The sequence below is a fragment of the Pelodiscus sinensis genome, chromosome 1 (genome assembly GCF_049634645.1).
Source record: "Pelodiscus sinensis isolate JC-2024 chromosome 1, ASM4963464v1, whole genome shotgun sequence".
Classification (NCBI taxonomy): domain Eukaryota; kingdom Metazoa; phylum Chordata; order Testudines; family Trionychidae; genus Pelodiscus; species Pelodiscus sinensis.
In genome coordinates this window covers 317,443,030-317,463,231 of record NC_134711.1, presented here as the reverse complement: position 1 = coordinate 317,463,231, position 20,202 = coordinate 317,443,030, and the positions used below count along the sequence as shown (strand labels likewise).

Here is a 20,202-nt window from a genome sequence, read left to right as displayed (position 1 = left end):
ACACAGCATGGCCAGCACCTGAGAAATAAACTTAAAGAGTCATCAGCATTTGTACAATGCCCCTTAATAAATATAATAACATGGGTTGGGATTAAGCTGCTGGATATGGAATGGAAAACAATCTCCAAAACAGGAAACACCACAAGATTAGGGGAACTCCTATTACCTAATATAGTGAATTATCAGAAAGTGTCAATTCAACAGGGGAAAACACTGATCCCCTTCCCATATTCAGCCATCACAGGAAGATTCTCTCCCCATTGAGAACCACAGACAATGATATCCCAGACCCCCTCAGCCTTTTACCCTCCTTTGCTAACTGTTGTCTGGTGACTCCTCATAGGCCCAGAACCCAGGAGGGCAAGAGTAAAGTGCTGAGAGAGACTAGAAACCTAACTATTCAGGAAACTTTTTCTATAAGGTGGAGGATCATAGCCTCTAAATTTGGAGGACGAATGATATGTGCACAGTAAATACAAACACTATATTATTTACAGGGGAGGGTTATTTACAGGTGACTGTTTGTGAGACACAGCATGGCCAGCACCTGAGAAATAAACTTAAAGAGTCATCAGCATTTGTACAATGCCCCTTAATAAATATAATAACATGGGTTGGGATTAAGCTGCTGGATATGGAATGGAAAACAATCTCCAAAACAGGAAACACCACAAGATTAGGGGAACTCCTATTACCTAATATGGTGAATTATCAGAAAGTGTCAATTCAACAGGGGGTCTCCACTGATCCCCTTCCCATATTCAGCCATCACAGGAAGATTCTCTCCCCACTGAGAACCACAGACAATGATATCCCAGACCCCCTCAGCCTTTTACCCTCCTTTGCTAACTGTTGTCTGGTGACTCCTCATAGCCCCAGAACCCAGGAGGGCAAGAGTAAAGTGCTGAGAGAGACTAGAAACCTAACTATTCAGGAAACTTTTTCTATAAGGTGGAGGATCATAGCCTCTAAATTTGGAGGACGAATGATATGTGCACAGTAAATACAAACACTATATTATTTACAGGGGAGGGTTATTTACAGGTGACTGTTTGTGAGACACAGCATGGCCAGCACCTGAGAAATAAACTTAAAGAGTCATCAGCATTTGTACAATGCCCCTTAATAAATATAATAACATGGGTTGGGATTAAGCTGCTGGATATGGAATGGAAAACAATCTCCAAAACAGGAAACACCACAAGATTAGGGGAACTCCTATTACCTAATATAGTGAATTATCAGAAAGTGTCAATTCAACAGGGGAAAACACTGATCCCCTTCCCATATTCAGCCATCACAGGAAGATTCTCTCCCCATTGAGAACCACAGACAATGATATCCCAGACCCCCTCAGCCTTTTACCCTCCTTTGCTAACTGTTGTCTGGTGACTCCTCATAGGCCCAGCACCCAGGAGGGCAAGAGTAAAGTGCTGAGAGAGACTAGAAACCTAACTATTCAGGAAACTTTTTCTATGAGGTGGAGGATCATAGCCTCTAAATTTGGAGGACGAATGATATCTGCTGAGTACCTTCTTTGAAGGGCAGAGTGTTCTGAACTCCCAATAACATCAGAGGGAGTTTGAGGTCACTCAGCAACTTATGGGACTGGACAATACAAGCACAGTTAAAGGCCCTGGATATCTAAAGGAAATCACCAAAATCCACAGTTAGATGCTTAAATGCCAATTAAAGCCACCCTTAGTGAATTCCCCCGGCATGTGTAATCCCCTAAGTAGTATAAGGGCCCTACCATCAATCAAACGTTAGCCCTGCCCCCTGACCCCGGAAGTCCCGCCCCCTGACCGCCAGAATTCCCTTCTCCCCTGTCACCAGAAGGCCGGCCACTGGATGGTAGTACATCCGGGTCAAGAGGGACAGCTGACCGGGTGTCATGTGACCCCCGTTAGGCCCGTCCCCTGTCACCGGAAGTCCTGCCCTTTGGGGTAATTCATCCGGGGTCAAGAGGGGCAGGTGACCGGAAGTAAGGAGTGTCATGTGACCCCTCTAAGGACTCGCCCCGCCTCCCTCAACCAATCAGGAAGGGATTTTCCCCTGTAGGACCGCCCCGCGAACCGCTTTGACCAAGCGGGGGGGCAGTTCTGGGACCCGATGACCCGCCCAGCAGTGGGTCGTGTGACCCCTCTAAGAACTTGTCCCACCTCCCTCTACCAATCAGGAGGGGGTTTTTCCCTGTAGGACCGCCCCGCGAACCCCTTTGACCAAACGGGGGGCAGTTTTGGGACCGGATGACCCGCCCAGCAGTGGGTTGTGTGACCCCTCTAAGAACTCGCCCCACCTCCCTCTACCAATCAGGAGGGTTTTTTTCCCTGTAGGACCGCCCCACGAATCGCTTTGACCAATCCGGGGAGTGCAGTTCCGGGACCCGTTGACCAGACCTGAGGCGGGTCGTGTGACCCCTCTAAGAGCTTCCCGTGACACCCTTTGCCAATCAGAGCATAGCACTTCCCCGTAAGTTCTAGCGCCACACAAAAGAGGCCATCTTGTTCCAAGAGCGCGTGTTTCAGAGAGCGTGCAAACGCTGAGCGGAAACATGGCTTCTTTCACCAACTTTGTTTTGGTGCCGAGAAGAAAGCGCTACATCAGCGACAGTTCCGAGGAGGAAGGAGAAGTTGAAGGGAGCCCTTTGGCCCAGCCGCTGATGGATACACCAATATCTGACGCCGAAACCAAACCGCTCACGATGCAGCCAGACAAGCTAGATGGCCTGGAGGAAGAAGGTGCCCATGGCTCTCAGGAGTCGGACAAGACGCTTGGAAAAGAAGCCAAATAGGTAAATGAAAGATCGAAGTTGGGGCATCATGGGGTTAGGAAACCGGGATTTTGTAAACTTTAAAAAAAAAATGACCAGAGCGTCTTACATTATTTCTTTCTGGCAATCTTTTGACAGCTTGACGATGCCTTTCTAGCTGACCGTCAGACCCGGGACAGCATTGCATCGGACGAGGAAGACAAACCGGGCCCACCTTGTTTTTGCTCAACACTGATACAAAGCATTGAAGAGAACGCCAAGGATGACGGCCATGAAGAATTCAGGAGGTGGCTGTGCATTGACCTAGTTGAGCCAGTGCCACATCATAAGCGTAAAAAAGTTATGCGCTCTATTGTACGCGTTGGTGTTTATACCGTCCTTAGTCAGAATCAAGTGAGCGTGCTGAAAAAGAAACGCACGCTTATAAAAACATTGTCTAATAAAAGGGTCTCGCTTAAAAGAAAGAAGCATCTGGTGAAGCAGTCTGGGGGGTTTATCGGCCCTTTGTTAAGTTTTGCTGTCCCTCTGATAACGGGGCTTTTGAATAACCGATAATGGAGTATGCAGAAAAAATGTACCTGGTGCCCAGCCATCAGCTGGAGCAATTAAGGGCTCCCCCTCCAGTGGAGGAAAATATCAGAACAACTGCAACTCGCTTACTGGATGCTGAAATGAAGTCTGTTCTTCAAAGGACTGACTTAGCCGAATACGAAAAGGCTAAACTCTACAGCGCTGTGCTTCAGAGATACCTAACGTACGTGAGGCAAAGTGATGCAGATAAAAGGAAAATAAGTCTGTTTCTACCAGAACAGAGTGACACCGCCAAACCTCCAGAAACAGAAAACACCTCAGACTCTGTGGTTCAGGAGCTGTTGGATAACGTGAATAAGCGTTATAAGAAAAACGCCTCAGAGTTGCTAAATAAGCTGGGCCAGGATAAAACTATCGCTTCCTGGAATGATAAAGGTGCATTTGTGTACAAAGGCTCGGTGGTGAATGGTTCTAACATGCTTGACTTAGTCAGAGCCGTCACCCAGACGCGTTCTGTCCCTAGCAGACATGTACCTAAAGGATGGGATGTGTTTATCAATGCCATGGCAGAACTAAACGTCCCATCTTCCATCATGGGCAGTGCAGACAACAGAGTTCTTTTGGAATGCCTGAAGGCCTCAGCCACTGACGCTGGGATGGATCGAGAAACACCAACTCCTTTTTTGCCTTCTAAAAAACAAAAATTGGCTAAACTGTCTGACTGGCTCAGTGTGTGAAGTTTGTCATGTTCTAAAAATAATTTTTGAACTTGATCACATTTTGCTTTAAATAAAACACTTCTCTATATATAGACTATCTATTTAATAGATATATATTATGTCTAGGTATTTTTTCTGAATTGTTCATTGTTTTTAAGAAGAAAAATTAAGAAAAACAACCATCAGTTGCCTTTAAACCCCTCACCTGGGGTGCTTTACTGCGTGTCAATTTAATTTTCACATCCACCCCGTTCAACAAAAGTTTTTCTTGAAAAAACAGGTGGCTGTGTAGATGACCCAACAACTCCATTGTCCTGCTCTGGGACGTCAGCCTTGCACACCTCACAAATCCTAGATTCTCACCATCCAGCTCTGTTTTTTCGTGTTGTCCAGGAGTGTCTTTGTAAAACAGTCCGGCGGAAAATTGTGTAGCGAGGGTGTCGTCTCTGTAATTGAGAACCGATTCAATAAAGGCCCTGTAAGGGTAACAGTTGTTGCTTTGGCTTATTAGGCGGTCTCCCAATGTAACGTCCAATTGACTGAAAATAGAGGCCACTGGGTAATTCACCAGGCCTACCGCGGCATCCCTGGGGAGTGCAGTCCCATCGCCTTTTACTATCTTGCAACAAAGGTAGAGTAGCGTGTTGTTTAAATCCATATAATCTATGCCATTCCCTGCTATAAAAAAGTCGATGGGGGCAGTTTCTGTCATGGCTGACAGAGGCGGCACCTCGATGTAGATGCTTTTCTCAATGCTGGTCTGCGTAGGGGCTATCTGAAACAAGTCTAGTTCAGATTTGGTGCACTCTTCCGACCCGCAGTGAAGAAAGCCATGTTGACTAAAATATATCTCTTTTACCAGGTACAGAGCGTGTCCTCTTTCTCCCTGGCTTCCTCTTGGACTTTTCCTTATGGCCTGTCCTGCGTGTCAAGGCTCTTCTTTTAAAGGGTTTCGGGGGTCCTGTGCGTCGCGGATATGACGCATTTCTCTTTCTCTTCCTCCTTTTAATATACATCAGCCCTGACCCTTCCTGTTTAGCCGGATTCCCCACCTTCTCCAAGACAGCCTGGGAAACGTGGCCTACCACATCTCTGGCTATGTTTTGAGCGGCTGTTTTTATGTGGGGTTTAATAATCTCTAGCCCTCTTCGCAAAAGCGGTACAGCTTTTCGAAAAAGGCTACGGAATATACCGCCCACGCCGGCCCCGTACATCACAGGGGCTCCATGATATCCAGGAAGGGCATATCCAGCCTGGACTTTGTAATAGTTGCTGTAGACTTTGGAGTCACCGTAATTTTTTACGATCGCCATAATAGTGTTTTGCTTTTTAGAAACCTCGCTCTTTCCGGGAACGCAGGTGCAGCTTCACAATCACCTTGCCAAAGCGAAATGAAACGCATCTGTTTTGATCCGTCTTTATTTCAATGGTGATGGTGTCGATGTGGTGTTGACTGATGGGTACGTAATGAGGCTTATCGTAGGTGATGGTAACAAACTCATTGTTATTTCCTCTGACAGGGACGCAGCGTAACAGGGGGACAGAAAAGTCCCCCACAAACTGGTGTTCTACAATATCCGTGTATAGATACAAGGAGTTGAAACCCCCTGTGATGTCTGCTGAGAAGGGACTCTTCTGGACACTGTGCCCGGGGGCCAAACCCAGAATGTTAGCTAGCTCCCCGAGGGTAGAAAACGTAGCAGTAGCATCGGTGGATTTAAGTCTACATTTTCTACTCACGGGGTCATAATTCATGATAACATCAGGCGGTCCAGAATGACGTGCCACAATGCTATTCATATGTTCCAATAATTCGGGTATAGTTGAGTAATAACCTCGCCGTAGGATATAACTCCATGGTTTATCTCCAAAGGTGATTTGGAAAGGGGTGTCCTCAGTAATGTTGTTCCAGCTGTGTGGATATTGTATTTCCGCTAACCCCACTTCCCAGGCCCCCGGGAGATCCAACGACTTTATTAGCTGTATTGTAAAGGCCGAGCTGGTGTTTTGGGGAAAAACCCCAGAGCTGGCGTTGCTGGGCAGAGTGATGTAGAAGCCCCCGTCCCCCATTTCTCTCCTTGCAGGTGGGATTGTTTTTATTCTCGCTTAAACGTTACAGAGTTGAGAAGCTTCTACCCAACTGTTAAATTTGTTGGGCCACCCCAGCCATTTCACCAATAGCTGCTTTTTTCTTCCTTTCCCTTTCTCTGCTAGAACTTTTTCAATCCTGTAAATCCTGTCTTGTTTGGGGTTCACCTTTTGTAATTCTTCAGGGTAAAACGACCCCGTCACTGTCTCACCCTCATAATCTTTTAATCGGTAGACAGGTCTCTCACCCCTGGTTAAGGCTTCATCCACTATGAATATCTCATCGGTAAGTGTTTGTTCATATCCTTTTTTAAAGGCACCTTTGGTTTTAGAGAGTCTCACGTGGTCCCCTTTTCTAAAAGGAACAACAGCCTGTTTTATTTTAACATCATCTCCATAAACAGTTTTCCAGACCTTCAGAGAATTGGCGGGGTTCACATCAGCAGGTCTGGTCCGTATAGTTCTGTGAAAGCTCCAGCTGTAACTCTTTATAAACTCAGATAATATGTCAATGTAGCGAAAGGTATTGTGGGCTGTAAAATATCTCCACATCCTAGATTTTAAAGTTCTGTTAAATCGCTCCACAACCCCCGCTTTGACTTCATTGTTAGTAACAAAATGGTGGACACCATGCCGCTTTAACAATCCACTTAAAGGTTTGTTTAAAAATTCTTTTCCCCGATCCGTTTGTAATTTTTGAGGCACGCGACCTTCGCTGAAAATAGCTTTAAAGGCCTTGGCTACCTCCTTGCCCGTCTTGTCCTTTAGGCCTAAGGCCCAGGCATATTTTGATAAAATGTCTATCACTGTTAAAATATACTTAAAACCGCTGTTGCGTTTGGAGAACCGGTGCATATCCACCAAATCTGCTTGCCATTGTGCATCCACGTCTGAGACAATGGTCTTGTCTCTTTTAAAATGTATTCGAGCAGGCTTGTGCAAAGAGTAAGCGTCTTGGTCCGAAAGCCATGATGTTACCTGTCTTCTGTTCAAAGTTTTACTGTGCTTTTTGACTGCTTGAAACAGAGGGTTCACCCCACCAAAGCTGCCAGCTTCCCTGGGGGTGTAATGTATTTTCTCTAACAGAGCAATCTGCGTAGACATGACTGTTATTTGTGTTAGTAAAAGATGCTGTAAGTATGGAAGGAACACGTTCACACCAACACATTTCATACAAGTTTTATTAAGCATCTGGATTAACACACCCTTTTACAGCCATCTGCAAATGGGCACCATGACACCCCCACCACTATCGCTATTAGGGAGTCCGAGTTAATTCATTCTTGCACGTTTGTTCTCGAGATCCATGTGTCAGATATGAGCAAAAAAAGCGGGCACAAGATAGATTTACTCCCACAGGATTACCGATGTGCAATTTCTCAAAGGTTTCTAGAAAGTCATCGTCGACCTGGCAAGAGATTGTCAAAAAAGAGAATAAGCTACAGCTGCTGGTTTTTAGATTCACAAAACACCCATGATGCCCCCCACCTCGATTTTTTCATTTACCTGTTTGACTTCTTTTCCGTTCACCTTGTCCGACTCCTGGGAGAGATGGGCAGCATCCTCCACAGGGACAGATAACGAGAGGCCGTCTAGCTCGTCAGGCTGCCGTGGGAGGAGTTGGGTTTCGGGATCAGATACTGGTGTATCCAATAGCAGAGGGGGCAAAGGGCCCCTTTTCGCCTCTCCCTCGTCCTCGGAACTGTTGCTGATGTGGCACTTTCTTCTCATGTGGTGGAAGGCCCTCGTCACCAAAACAAACTCCAAACTTCTGGTGGGGGTGGTGAAGGAGTCCATGTTTCCGCTCAGCGTTTGCACGCTCTCTGAAACACGCGCTCTTGGAACAAGATGGCTTCTTTTGTGTGGCGCTAGAACTTATGGGGAAGTGCTATGCTCTGATTGACAGAGGGTGTCACGGGAAGCTCTTAGAGGGGTCACACGACCAGCTTCCGGTCTGGTCAACTGGTCCCAGAACTGCACCCCCCAAATGGTCAAAGCGATTTGTGGGGTGGTCCTACAGGGAAAAAAACCCTCCTGATTGGTAGAGGGAGGCAGGGTGAGTTCTTAGAGGGGTCACACAACCCACTACTGGGCGGGTCTTCCGGTCCCGGAACTGCCCCCTGATTGGTCAAAGCAGTTCACGAGGCGGTCCTACAGGGAAAAAACCCCTCCTGACTGGTGGAGGGAGGTGGGGCGAGTTCTTAGAGGGGTCACACGACCCACTTCTGGGCGGGTCATCCGGTCCCGGAACTGCCCCCCGATTGGTCAAAGCGGTTCGCGGGGCGGTCCTACGGGGAAAGCCCTTCCTGATTGGTAGAGGGAGGCGGGGCAAGTCCTTAGAGGGGTCACATGACACCCCTTACTTCCGGTCACCTGCCCCTCTTGACCCCGGATGTATTACCCCCAAGGGCGGGACTTCCGGTGACAGGGGACGGGCCTAACGGGGGTCACATGACATCCTTTTTTACTTCCGGTCACCTGTCCCTCTCGACCCGGATGTACTACCCTCCAGGGGCGGGACTGCCGGTGACAAGGGAGAAGGAACTTCCGGGGAGTCGGGGGGGGGGGACTTCCAGGGTCAGGTGGCGGGGCTAATGTTTGATTGATGGTAGGGCCCTTATACTACTCTCCTACCCCATAGCAGAGCTGGCCGCATACCACCAAGGTCTAGCTTCCCACCGAAGTATATGAGGTGCAAGCTGGAAACAAGCTGGCACAGACAGAGCACATTGTCCTCCAGCAATCCCTCTCTTGTTCCCATTCAAGGTAGCAGGAGCTCTTTGATCTATTTGTCTGTGCTTCATTCCCCGAGCACTCATCCAGGTCAGATGTCTCTTAGGACCTGAGTTGCCACCAGCTGGACAATGGGACTTGGGTCATTCTGTAGTACCTGGAGAGCTGGAATTACAGAGAATATGACTCACTTTTCATATAGTCACCTATGCCTGCAGTAGCTGGAGATTTAGTACCAGTGAGTACCAAGCTACAGAAGCTCTCTGTACAAACAAAGCTTTAGGTTCCTCCATTGGGATCCTTCCAAGCTCCAAACTGAGATGGAGGAGGGGGGAGAGGGGAGACCCTGACCCTACCAGAAACTCATCCAATTGGAAGGTGCTCCATTGACTCAATAGCTTCTGCTTTTAAGTTATTTTACATCTCCTGACAGAAATAAATCTGATGGTGTGGAGTTTGGGGTAGCAAAAAGTGGCTTCCAGGGAGCCGATGGAGCCCAAAGAGTGGATCACACAGGTTGGGAAGAGGCATTGCCAGGATAGCCAGGAGATGCACTGACTTATATCACACTGGCTGCAGTTTCCTCCAGGTACGTCTACACCGCAAAGTTAATTCAAAATAACAGCTGTTATTTTGAATTAACTTTAATAGCATCTATACATGCAAACCGCTATTTCGAAATTAATTCGAAATAGCAGAGCGCTTAATTCAAATTTGGTAAACCTCATTCTACGAGGAGTAACACCAAATTTAAAATAGCTATTTCAAATTAAGTGCTGTGTAGACAATTAATTCAAAATAGGGGGCCTCCAGCCCTTCCCAGGGAGCCCTGGTGGCCACACTGGGCACAACCAGGAAAACTTGCTCTCCTCTCCCCCTGGCCCCAGAGCCATTAAAGGGATAGACCCTGGCCCGTGCCAGATCCAAGCCTACCAGCCAAGAGCCAGCAGTGGCCACTGGGGCCCCTGAGCCAGTAGCCACAAAACGTGAGCCAGCAAGGCACTGGCAGCCAACCCTCCACTGCTCCTCAGGAGCAGTCTGCCAGCACCCAGGAGCCTGACAGGGGCTGGAGAAGGCGGGTGCCTTCCTGGTCCAGGGTGGAGATCATGGACCTTATTCAGGTTTGGGAGGGATGCCCCAGCATCCATGATCTCCGCACTAGACAGAGGAACACGGCCGTCAATGGCAGGATAGCTGCCAGCCTGGCCACCAAAGGCCACATGCGAACCCAGGAGCAGGTTTGCATGACAATCAAGTTGGTGCGGTGAGACCCCCAACCTTGGGCCCTGATCTTCCCTTCTCCTTTCTTCCCTTTGCTTCTCCCTTCCAACTTCCTCCTCCCAGGTTTCACCCTCCCCTCTCCCACCCGCTCTATTCCTCTCTCCCACCTCCTTTTCCCAGTCTCCCCAGAGGTTCACCCTGTTGTTCAATAAACCCAGTTTCTATTTTTGAACATACATGTCTTTTATTTGACATCAGGAAGGGAGGCTAGGGAGGAGTAAGTAGATGGACGTGAGGGAGGAATGGGGCACGAGCCCCCGGTGGGGAGGACCGGGGTGGCTCTGAGGGCTCCTCGGGGTGGACACTCTCCTGCAGGGCCTCCTGGATCCTGACAGCCCCCCAATGGACTCCCCAGACGGTAGCCTGCAGCAAGTGCAGCTGGGCTGATGGCAACAACCCTACGAGACGCACCGGTGTGCCCAGGGGCAGCTCTGGCTCCATGTGGCCGAGTGCTGTGGTGTCCCGAGTGCAGGCACTCAGGGCACTCCAAGACAGGACTGCTTTGTTGTCCCTCATCGGGGTAGACAAGCGAGCGGGGAACCCTGAGAACTGTCTGTTCGGGGTGGGGGTAGGGTCCCGTGAAGCACGGAGCTCAGTTAGCCTGAGGCAGCAGCCCCACACACTATGTCCTAACCTGATGCCCTGCCAGCACTGGTTCCGGCCAGCCTGAACTTCGGTTCAGGGTCCACTCAGTGTGGACGCGCTATTTCAAAATAACAAAATGCTATTTTGAAATAGGTTTTGTGTATAGATGCATAATTCGAATTAGCTTAATTCAAATGAACAATTTCGAATTAAGTTAACTTGAATTAACGCTGTAGTGTAGACGTACCTCTTTCAGAGCAGACTAAAGCTGAATCTGTCCTTTGATGTGTGGCTGATGCACTTCACACCTGTGGTATCAGTTACTGCTTGCTTGTCAGCTAAATTTCCTTATAACTCACTAATGAATAGGATTTCACCTGTATTTGTTACTTACAGGTCAACAGATGTTCCATGTCCAGCCATTTCATATTTTTGGTGTCCGTATGTTCCAGGATGATGCCTAAATAAGCAGTGTAAAATAAACATCAATAAAAAACCTTCTCTTGTTAAGTGCAAGGTGATAACATTGGCCCTTTGGCTTCTATTGTGGGTCTAAGGTGAGCTGTAGGCAAGAAAATACTAGAAAAGTTTAGCGTCCACACTGAAGAGAATAAGAGAAAAAAATTAAGAATGTTTACATAAAACCTCATTTGCTTTAAACAATCTATGTTCCTCTTGCCACTGCTGTCAGTTATTGGAGATATACTAGGATAGTGTATTAATCTAGTGGTGTGAACAAAGGGCTGGGGCCAGGAATAAGTGCGTACTAAGCAAGGATCTCACATGGATAAATTAATTAGGCCACAATGCTTGCCTGGCTTGCATGGGCGTGCTAAGGAAAGGATGGCACAGGGCCAAAGGGGAGGAATCTAGTGCTTCCTGGGCAAGGCAATCAGGAACCTGCAACAGCAGGCACTGTGTGGCGGTGGCCTGCCTACCTCCCAGTGATGAAGCACCAGTAAGGAACAGTGAACAACACTGAGCTTAGGTCTATAGTTTGAGTCCACACTAACTCTGACTACTAAAAATAGAATGCAGGTAAGATGACAGAAGCAGTCGGAGGAGCTAGCCACCTTGAGAACAGACTTTTGGGTTTGGATGGGATCATCCTTGGAATAGTTAACCCCTCCTGCTACTCCTGCCACAGCTACTCTATTTTTAGCACACTAGTTTGATCGGAGAATAAACATACCCTACGTGACAGTGTGCCAGCCTCTGCTACTAAATGACTGCGCCATCTCAAAGCATTCTATTGCAACTTACAAATTCCTCCTAACACCACACTGGAGAAGTAGGAGAACATTAACATCTCCATTTATGCATGAGAAGTCACAGCACGGAGAGATTAATAGTAGCTCAGTGCTGCACACAGGGACTTTTTCTGTCTACCTCAAAGGGAATACCAAAAGGGACACGGCACACTTTCTCTCACCAGCTAACTTGGCTGCAACTGCCCGGATCTCTTCCCAGCTGCTGCAGAAGTATGTGATGGTAGTTTTGTAAAAGTTCTCCAGTAGCTCAGCCTTCTCTTTGGCCTAGAGAAAATCAGGGACACATGAGCTCTCTCTGGCTAGAAATGCCCTTTGACTGCCAACACATGCCTTTACAAACCACAAGTAAACAGTCTGTGTTCCTCTTGCCACTGCTGGCAGTTATTGGACTCACTCAGACTTTTTTTTTAAGTTAAACAAGTAAATAAAAGAAAGGACAGGAGGCTGTGTAGAAGTGGGGAAAGTGGGAATCTATGGCAGATTTACATTCCTCTCACCCTCAGTCCTGTATCCCACTCTAATAGGGTACGTCTACACTACAACGTTAATTCGAACTAACTTAATTCGAACTAAGCTAATTAAAACTAACGGATCTAGACTAAAAAACTAGTTCGAATTAGCGTTTTACTAATTCGAACTAGCATGTCCACATTAAGTGGACCCTGAACCGGGCTTAAGGATTGCCGGAAGCAGTGCCGGCAGGTCATCAGAGGAGGACTTAGAGCGTGGAGATGCTGTCTCAGGCTAGCCGAGGGCTGTGCTTAAAGGGTCCCAACCCCCACCCCGGACAGACAGTTCTCAGGGGTGCCCCGCTTGCAAAGCAGTCTTGGCTTGGAGTGCCCGGAGTACCCACACTGGGCACATCACAGCACTTGGCCATCAGACCGGCTGCACTTGCCGCAGCCTGCCATCTGGGGAGATGGGGCAATTGGGGGGCTGCAGGAGAGCTTCCACCCCCAGAAGCCCGCAGAGCCAGCCCAGTCCTCCCCACCGGGGGCGCGTACTCCATTCCTCCCTCAACTCCTTCCACTTACCCTTCCTAGCCCCTCTTCTTGATGTACAAAATAAAGGACAATTGTGTTCAAAAATGGAATCTGTCTTTATTGAACAAAACTGGGGGAGACTGGGAAAAGGGGGTGGAAGAGGGGAAGAGAGAGGGTGGCAGAGGGGAGGGCAACTAAAATGATCAGAGGTTGGGAACAGGTCTCATATGAAGAGAGGCTAAAGAGACTGGGACTTTTCAGCTTAGAAAAGAGGAGACGGAGGGGGGACAGGATAGAGGTCTCTAAAACCAGGAGTTGGGTGGAGAGGGTGCATACAGAAAAGTTCTTCATTAGTTCCCATAAAGAAGGACTAGAGGACACCAAAGGAAAGGAATGGGTAGCAGGCTTCAAACTAGTAACAGAAAGTTGTTCTTCGCAAAGCACAGAGTCAACCTGTGGAACTCCTTGCTGCTGGAGGCTGTGAAGGCTACAACTAGAACAGAGTTTAAAGGGAAGTGAGATCAAGCCATGGAGGTTGGGTCCATGGAGTGGTATTAGCCAGGGGGTAGGAGTGGTGTCCCTGCCCAAAGTTTGTGGAAGGCTGGAGAGGGATGGCACGAGACAAATGGCTTGGTCACTGTCTTTGGTCCATCCCCTCCAGGGTCCCTAGGGTTGGCCGCTTTCGGCAGACAGGCTACTGGGATAGATGAACCTTTGTTCTGACCCAGGATGGCCATTGTAAGCTCAGTGCTCAGGGTCGGGGGTCTCAGTGGACCCCCTTGATTTTCATGCACACCTGCTCCTGGGTGGCCAGGCTGGCAGCTCTCCTGCCCTAGCCGGCCACCTTCCTGTGCCTAGTGCGGAGATCGTGGATGAGGTCCACGATGTCCGCACTAGCCCAGGAGGGAGCCCGCCTTTTGCGGTCCCGGGCAAGCTCCCAGGACCCGCCAGCCTGGTCCCGGGAAGAGGGGGAGGGCTGGGGGGCATCGGGTGGGTGGCTCGATCCGCACCAGGTGCAGGGTCTGCTGGCTAGGTGCTGGCAGGCTTGCACCTGGCACGGGCACCGTAGCCAGCCCGTGCCCCTTTAAGGGGTCCGGGGCCGGGAGGGGGGCATAGAGTTTCCCTGGTGTTGGTCGGAGTGGCCACCAGGGAAAGCTGGGGAGGGCTAGCCTCCCACTAGTTCGCATTAAGGGGCTACACAGCCCTTAATTCGAACTAGTAAATTTGAACTAGGCTTAATCCTCGTGGAATGAGGATTACCTAGTTCGAACTAAGCGCTCCGTTAGTTCGAATTAAATTCAAACTAACGGAGCGCTAGTGTAGCACCTATGAAAGTTAGTTCGAACTAACGTCCGTTAGTTCAAACTAACTTTGTAGCGTAGACATACCCATAGATACTTACATTGCCCATCACACATTCCCCCTGCTTCTACACCACAAGCCTATGCTGTCAATAATCTCATATAATTCTGTAGGTCACTCACAAGGTGTCTGCAGATATCCATCTGGAGCTCCTCAGGGTTCAGCTCGGTTCTCCAACTAAGATGCTCATTAAGTATAGTTTGGAGCCTCTTCAGTCCCAAAAATGGGGCACAGAGATGAAATGTAGCTCTGCACTCCTGAAAAAGAGGGTTGCACCACTGAATTGTTCCATAACACGTATTGTGCTCATTCAAATGGAACTCATGTCCTTGACTGCTCATCTACCCCAAGAATAAAAGGGATTCCCCTGAAGTAATAGACAGAAAATATGCCAGCATGACTTTAATAGGGGGAAAGGGATTCTACTTCTGGAGTATTGCATCCAATTCTGGGCACCCCATTACTTAAAAAATGTTGATACATTGGAGAAAGTCCAATGGAGGGCAACAAAGATGATTAGGAGGCTGGAACACATGATTTACAAGGAGAGGCTGAGGGATTTGGGATTATTTAGTCTTCAGAAGAGAAGAGTGAGGGGAGCTTTGATAGAAGGCTTTAACTACCTGAAGGGGGATTTCAAAGAGGATGGAGAGAGGCTGTTCTCAGTGGTACTAGATGACTGAATGAGGAGCAATGGTCTCAAGTTACAGTGGGGGAGGTCTAGGTTGGAGATTCGGAAAAACTATTTTCCTAGGAAGGTGGTGAAGCACTGGAATGGCTTACCTAGGGAGGCAACGGAACCTCTAAATCTAGAGTTTTCAAATCCTAGCTTGACAAAGCCCTGGCTGGGATTGTTTAGTTGAGGCTGGTCCTGTTTTGGGCAGGAGGTTGGACTCAGTGACCTCCTGAGGTCTCCTCCAAACCTATGGTTCTATGATTTTATAATACTGAAAACTGGAGATAGCAGCAATGTTTTTTCAGAACAGATGTAGCTATGAAAGCTGCTTCACTAGGCATAGCTGTGGTCTTTCCTCTGTTGTGGGGAGGCAGGAACGTGGGGTGCAGAGATAGGCAGGAATGAACTCTTGGGATCAGACCCATGACCTATCCTGAACTCCAGTGAGACAACCCTGGCTGCTAAGGACCAGCCTGTCTGGGATTGACTCAAAAGGAGGGCAATGAACTGAGGGAAGAATTTAGGTCTCCACTGCGGGAAGGAATAGCAGAGCTCCCCTGGCATCAGGAGGAAGATTCTTTTTGCTTAGTAATTAAGTCACTGTCATTCTTACCATTGAAACCTCAGGGCTTGGATCTTGCAGGTGCAGCAGAAGCGTGACCCAGCTCTGTCTAACCTGCTTGGCAAAATAGTCCTTCCATTTTCTCTTTGCAGAGCCGGCCAGGATACCAAACAGGACAAAGGCCAATGCACGAAGAGTGTTGTCCTCCTATAGCCAAGAAAGCCACACAGGTTGGTAACGAAGAAATAACCACATCATGTATCTAGCACAGCTGTCTCTTCTACATTAGGGTAGAGTGATTCCAACTACAGAAGTTTAAAAGAACTGGAATTAATCAAGTTTGGGCCAAATGTGTTGATTCATCAAAATACTTTGAAGACAGTTCAATTTTGACAACATTCTTCCAGAAGCCAAGTAGGGGTACTTGGTCAGCTTCTTGGTGACCCATCTAGCAGGCTAACTGGGATCTTGGGCTTCCTGGCCCTCACCTTCAGAACAGCCTGTCTGGCAGGCTGACAAGGAGCCAGGAAATGTGCACCCTGGCACCTCTAATTCCCAGTGTTTCCAGGTTCCCTGTCTCCAGCATAGTCTGCCAGTAGACTGCCCTCAGGCAAGGCTCCCAGTAGAGCTGGGTTGAGAATAGTATTACTGTTTCACAAAGAGCTTTGAAATTTGGGCTGGGGGGTGTGTCCCCCAAATAGGAACAAAACCAAAATTTGAAATCTCAAACTTCTCTGCAAAATGGAATAATTTCAACCATCTGACATAAAAATCGTATGGAGCAGGCCCAAAACAGTCTATTACACCCTGTATGCCCATTTTCCTTGGTATGCAGCTACCTAATCTAGTATTCATACTTCCTTTGCCATTCTCATTGGAAATAAAGATGAACAGAAGGGTGAGACTGAAGGAGCAGGGATGGCATCCTCATTTTCTTAATTCTCTGCTCCTCCATAAAACACATCTCTTCCCTAAGGCCTAAAATCACTTCATTCTGACATGAACAATGCCCAGTGAGGACACATCATGCATTGTAAATGGAGCCTCATCAATGTCAGCTGAACTGGGGTTGAAGGCTTCTGTTCACGTACATTATCGAAGTACTTCCGGATCTGTGTGGTGAGGTCTCTGAAGGAAGAACCTATGTCCTTCCCTTTCAGCTCGTTCAGAACGTTGGCCAGGGCCTTCAGGCTTTCGACAATGACTTCAGAACTGAAAGTGTCTTCTAAAGTCCTGATCAGTGCCTCCAGAAGAAACTTCTTGTACTTTTTCACCTGTTCAGACGTATGACATTAAAAAACACTTTCCACTAACCACATTTCTAATATGTTTTTTTAGCAATTATGAAGCAGTGGGAATTTCATCTGCCCCCCCTAGTGACCTATAGCTATATTTTACATCAGGTACTAGCTACAATAAGCCAAACTCTGTGCCATATTACACCTATGTAATCCTATTAGATTTCTAATTACTTAGATTTGAAGGCCAAATGGGACCATTGTGATCATTCAGTCTGACCTCCTTCACAACACAGAACCTCCCCAAAATAATGTCTGTTTGACTAGAGCACCTCTTTTAGAAAAACAGCCCATCTTGTTTTTAAAGTTGCTACTGATAGAGACCCCACCACAACCCTTGGTAAATGGTTCCAATGATTAAAATTACCATTAAAATGTATGCCTTACTAGCAGTCTGAATTAGTTTAGCTTCATTCCCCCTCCCTCCCCCCCATTGAATCTAAAGGCACATTTTCTAGCCCTTTGAAAATTCTTGTGACTCTTCTCCAATTTATCAGCATCCTTCTTGAATTGCAGGCATGATCCTGACATAGTATTCTAGCAGTTCTCACACCAGTGCCATAAGCAGAGGTAAAATAACTTCTTTATTCTTATTCAGAATCCCTCTGTCTATGCCTCCGAGGATCACCTCAGCTCTTTTGGTCACAGCTTTGTACTGGGCGCTTACGTTCAGCTGATTATCTATCATGATTTGAGTTTTTTAGTGTCTCTGTTTCCTGGAATAGAATCTCTCATCGTGGAAATAAAGCCTACACTCTTCATTCCTAGGAGTATACATTTACATATGATCATATTAAGTACATATTGTTTCCTTATGCCCAGCTTACCAAGAGAACAAACCTGCTGTGTATTGACTGCAAAGAGGTTACAGGGGTATGAGAGAGCAGACATTGGCCTAGTGCATTGTGCATGGCCTCTGTAAATCCTGAGCAATTGTTTCCTTTAGTTTCTCTAGTTATGCTGCATTGTATTCAGTATTCTATCTTACCTTCTCAGGTGCCCCATAGACTAAATTGCCTAGGCCTCTTACAGCAATTTGACGGACAATGCTGTTATTGTCCCGTGACCTTTCTTCTAAGCTATGTAAGATAGACTTAAGGATCTTCTTCTCCCTGAGTATGGGATCAGTCATTAGCTGAAATAAAATCAACATGTCCATTAGCTCTAATATGTTCATTAAGATAGCGAATATAATTTGAGGAGACACGTAATACACTGTAATTTATTATTCTATATGAATGAGTACTGTGTTAAAAACATGGATTTTTCCTTTTAGGCACTATAATGGGTGATTGCTCATCCCTTGAAAGCCTCTCAGTGACTGCATTTGATACCACAGTCCTTTTCTCTCCCAGGTGCATCCTGCCAGTCGATCTTAGTGAGTCTTCCATGGCTCAGCCCTCTGGCCAAGTCCCAAAGTCCAAACAAATGCCTTTTAGGTCCTGTTGCCCTCACTAGGGTCTTCAGCCCCAACTCTGGACCCTTTATATTCTGTTCTTTGTTCAACCTCTCCATAAGCCTTGTCCCCTTCATCGGGTTTATGCCACTGGGGAACCTGAGCCTGCCCACTACTCTTGGTTCCAACCTAGAAATAGCAGCGAGTCATTGCTTCATTTCAGTTTATTGCTACTTTTTCCTTAGGTTCTTCCTATGGGGCCACTTTCAGTTTCTCCCTCTAATTATATGTTTAAGGCTCGTAAGGACTCTCTCTCTGCAAATTCAGCTTCAGAAAATGCTGCCTGAAATAAACCCCCGTGAATTGGTTTGGCCAGAGAATAGCATCTTTTCTTGGCCCTCCACTTCCTGAAAGGAACTGACCTAATAAAGCCCTGTAGCTCCATATATCTGAGCCAGCTGGGCTCTGATTGGCAGCTTTCATGAGGCCTCTCTAGGCAGACCTTGAAAACCCACGTTTGTGACTCCTTTCCTAGGTGGGGTGTAGAAAGATTTTGGGGCACAAACAGATTCCTAGAACCACCAGATGAGCCTCTAAAATAGCGATTTAGCGTAAATGTGAAATATGACACAGACGTTATAGCAAGGCTGTGGAGAGGGAGGATGCTCCAGTAGTTAGCAGCCTAGGACTTAGGAGGTTCCAGTTCAATTTCCTGCACCCTCAAAGACTTCCTAGATGATGTTGGGCAAGTCACTTAGGCCTTCTGTGCATCAGTTTCCTGTTTGCAAAATGGGACTAATAGTGTTTCCCTGCCTCACAGGGGCATTGTAGGGATACATACTTTTAAAGAGTTTTGAGGCACTCCGATACTACATTATCATTTTGAAGTACTCAGATAATACAAGTTTCTAAAAGGATGTTTTAAGGAAGATGGAGAAAAATTGTTCTCCTTGGCCTCTAAGGATAAGATAAGAAGCAATGAGCTTAAATTACATCAAGGGAAGTTTAGGTTGGACAGCAGGAAAAACGTCCTGCCTGTCAGGGTGGTTAAACCCTGCAATAAATTGCCTCAGGAGGTTGTGGAATCTGCATCACTAGAAATATTTAAGAGCAGGTTAGACAAACACCTGTCAGGGATGATCTAGACTGTGCTTGGTCCTGCCGTGATGGCTGGGGATTGGACTCGAAGACCTCTCAAGATCCCTTCCAGTTCGAATGTTCTATGAATCTATTATTCTACATTAATGAGAATCTAAGATAGATGTTAATGTATTTGTATGTTGCTTATTTTATAGTATTAGGACACTAGATTCATTTAGAAGATTTGCTGAGCTAGACCAAAATCAGGAGCTGTTGGTCAGTATTAGCCCTAGGAATTGTCAGAAAAGGTCTAGTAATTCAAATTCTATGGCTACATCTACATTGGCATGATTTTGCGCAAAAGCAGCTGCCAGTCTACACTGGCGGGGAGTTCTTGCACAAGAACACTGACATTCTAATGTCTAAAATCAGTGCTTCTTGCGCAAAAACTATGATGCTCCCGCTCAGGAAAAAGCCCTCCTGTGCAACTGTTCTTGCACAAGAGGCCAGTGTAGACAGGCCACATTAATTTCTTGTGCAAGAAAGCCCAATGGCTAAAATGGCCATCGGAGCTTTCTTGTGCAAGAGAGCGTCTACACTGGCACGGATGATTTTGCAGAAAAGCGCCTCTTAGCACAACAGCACATGCCAGTGTAGACGCTCTCTTGCGCAAATATTCTAACGCAAAAACTCTTGCGTTACAAGTATGGGTATGTCTACAGTACAAAGTTAATTCGAACTAACAGCCGTTAGTTCGAATTAACTTTAATAGCGGCTATACATACAAACTGCTAGTTCGAATTTAAATCGAACTAGCAGAGCGCTTAATTCGAACTAGGTAAACCTCATTCTACGAGGAGTAAC

At 47.1% G+C, this 20,202-nt stretch overlaps 1 protein-coding gene across 1 annotated transcript; it reads right to left on the bottom strand.

Moving 5' to 3' along the window:
• Window positions 1–7,808: 7,808 nt before the first annotated feature.
• LOC142827062 (protein maestro-like) lies at window positions 7,809–16,883 on the bottom strand. Its single transcript, XM_075920686.1, has 8 exons — window positions 16,875–16,883; window positions 16,656–16,838; window positions 15,616–15,771; window positions 14,449–14,583; window positions 12,143–12,245; window positions 11,105–11,170; window positions 8,746–9,009; window positions 7,809–7,882 (listed from the first exon to the last, which is right to left on the bottom strand). The coding sequence occupies exons 1-7, from the start codon at window positions 16,881–16,883 to the stop codon at window positions 8,936–8,938; spliced, it is 726 nt and encodes a 241-aa protein (XP_075776801.1). The 3' UTR covers window positions 7,809–7,882; window positions 8,746–8,935.
• Window positions 16,884–20,202: the final 3,319 nt, after the last annotated feature.

Bases quoted from the DNA above. Each gene is read 5' to 3' on its own strand.
- LOC142827062 (XM_075920686.1), bottom strand. The intron at 15,772-16,655 runs GTACGTGAACAG...TCTTGGCTATAG, and splicing joins TCCGGAAGTACTTCGATAAT to GAGGACAACACTCTTCGTGC. The intron at 9,010-11,104 runs GTAAGTAACAAA...CTGTAATTCCAG, and splicing joins CATGGAACATCTGTTGACCT to CTCTCCAGGTACTACAGAAT.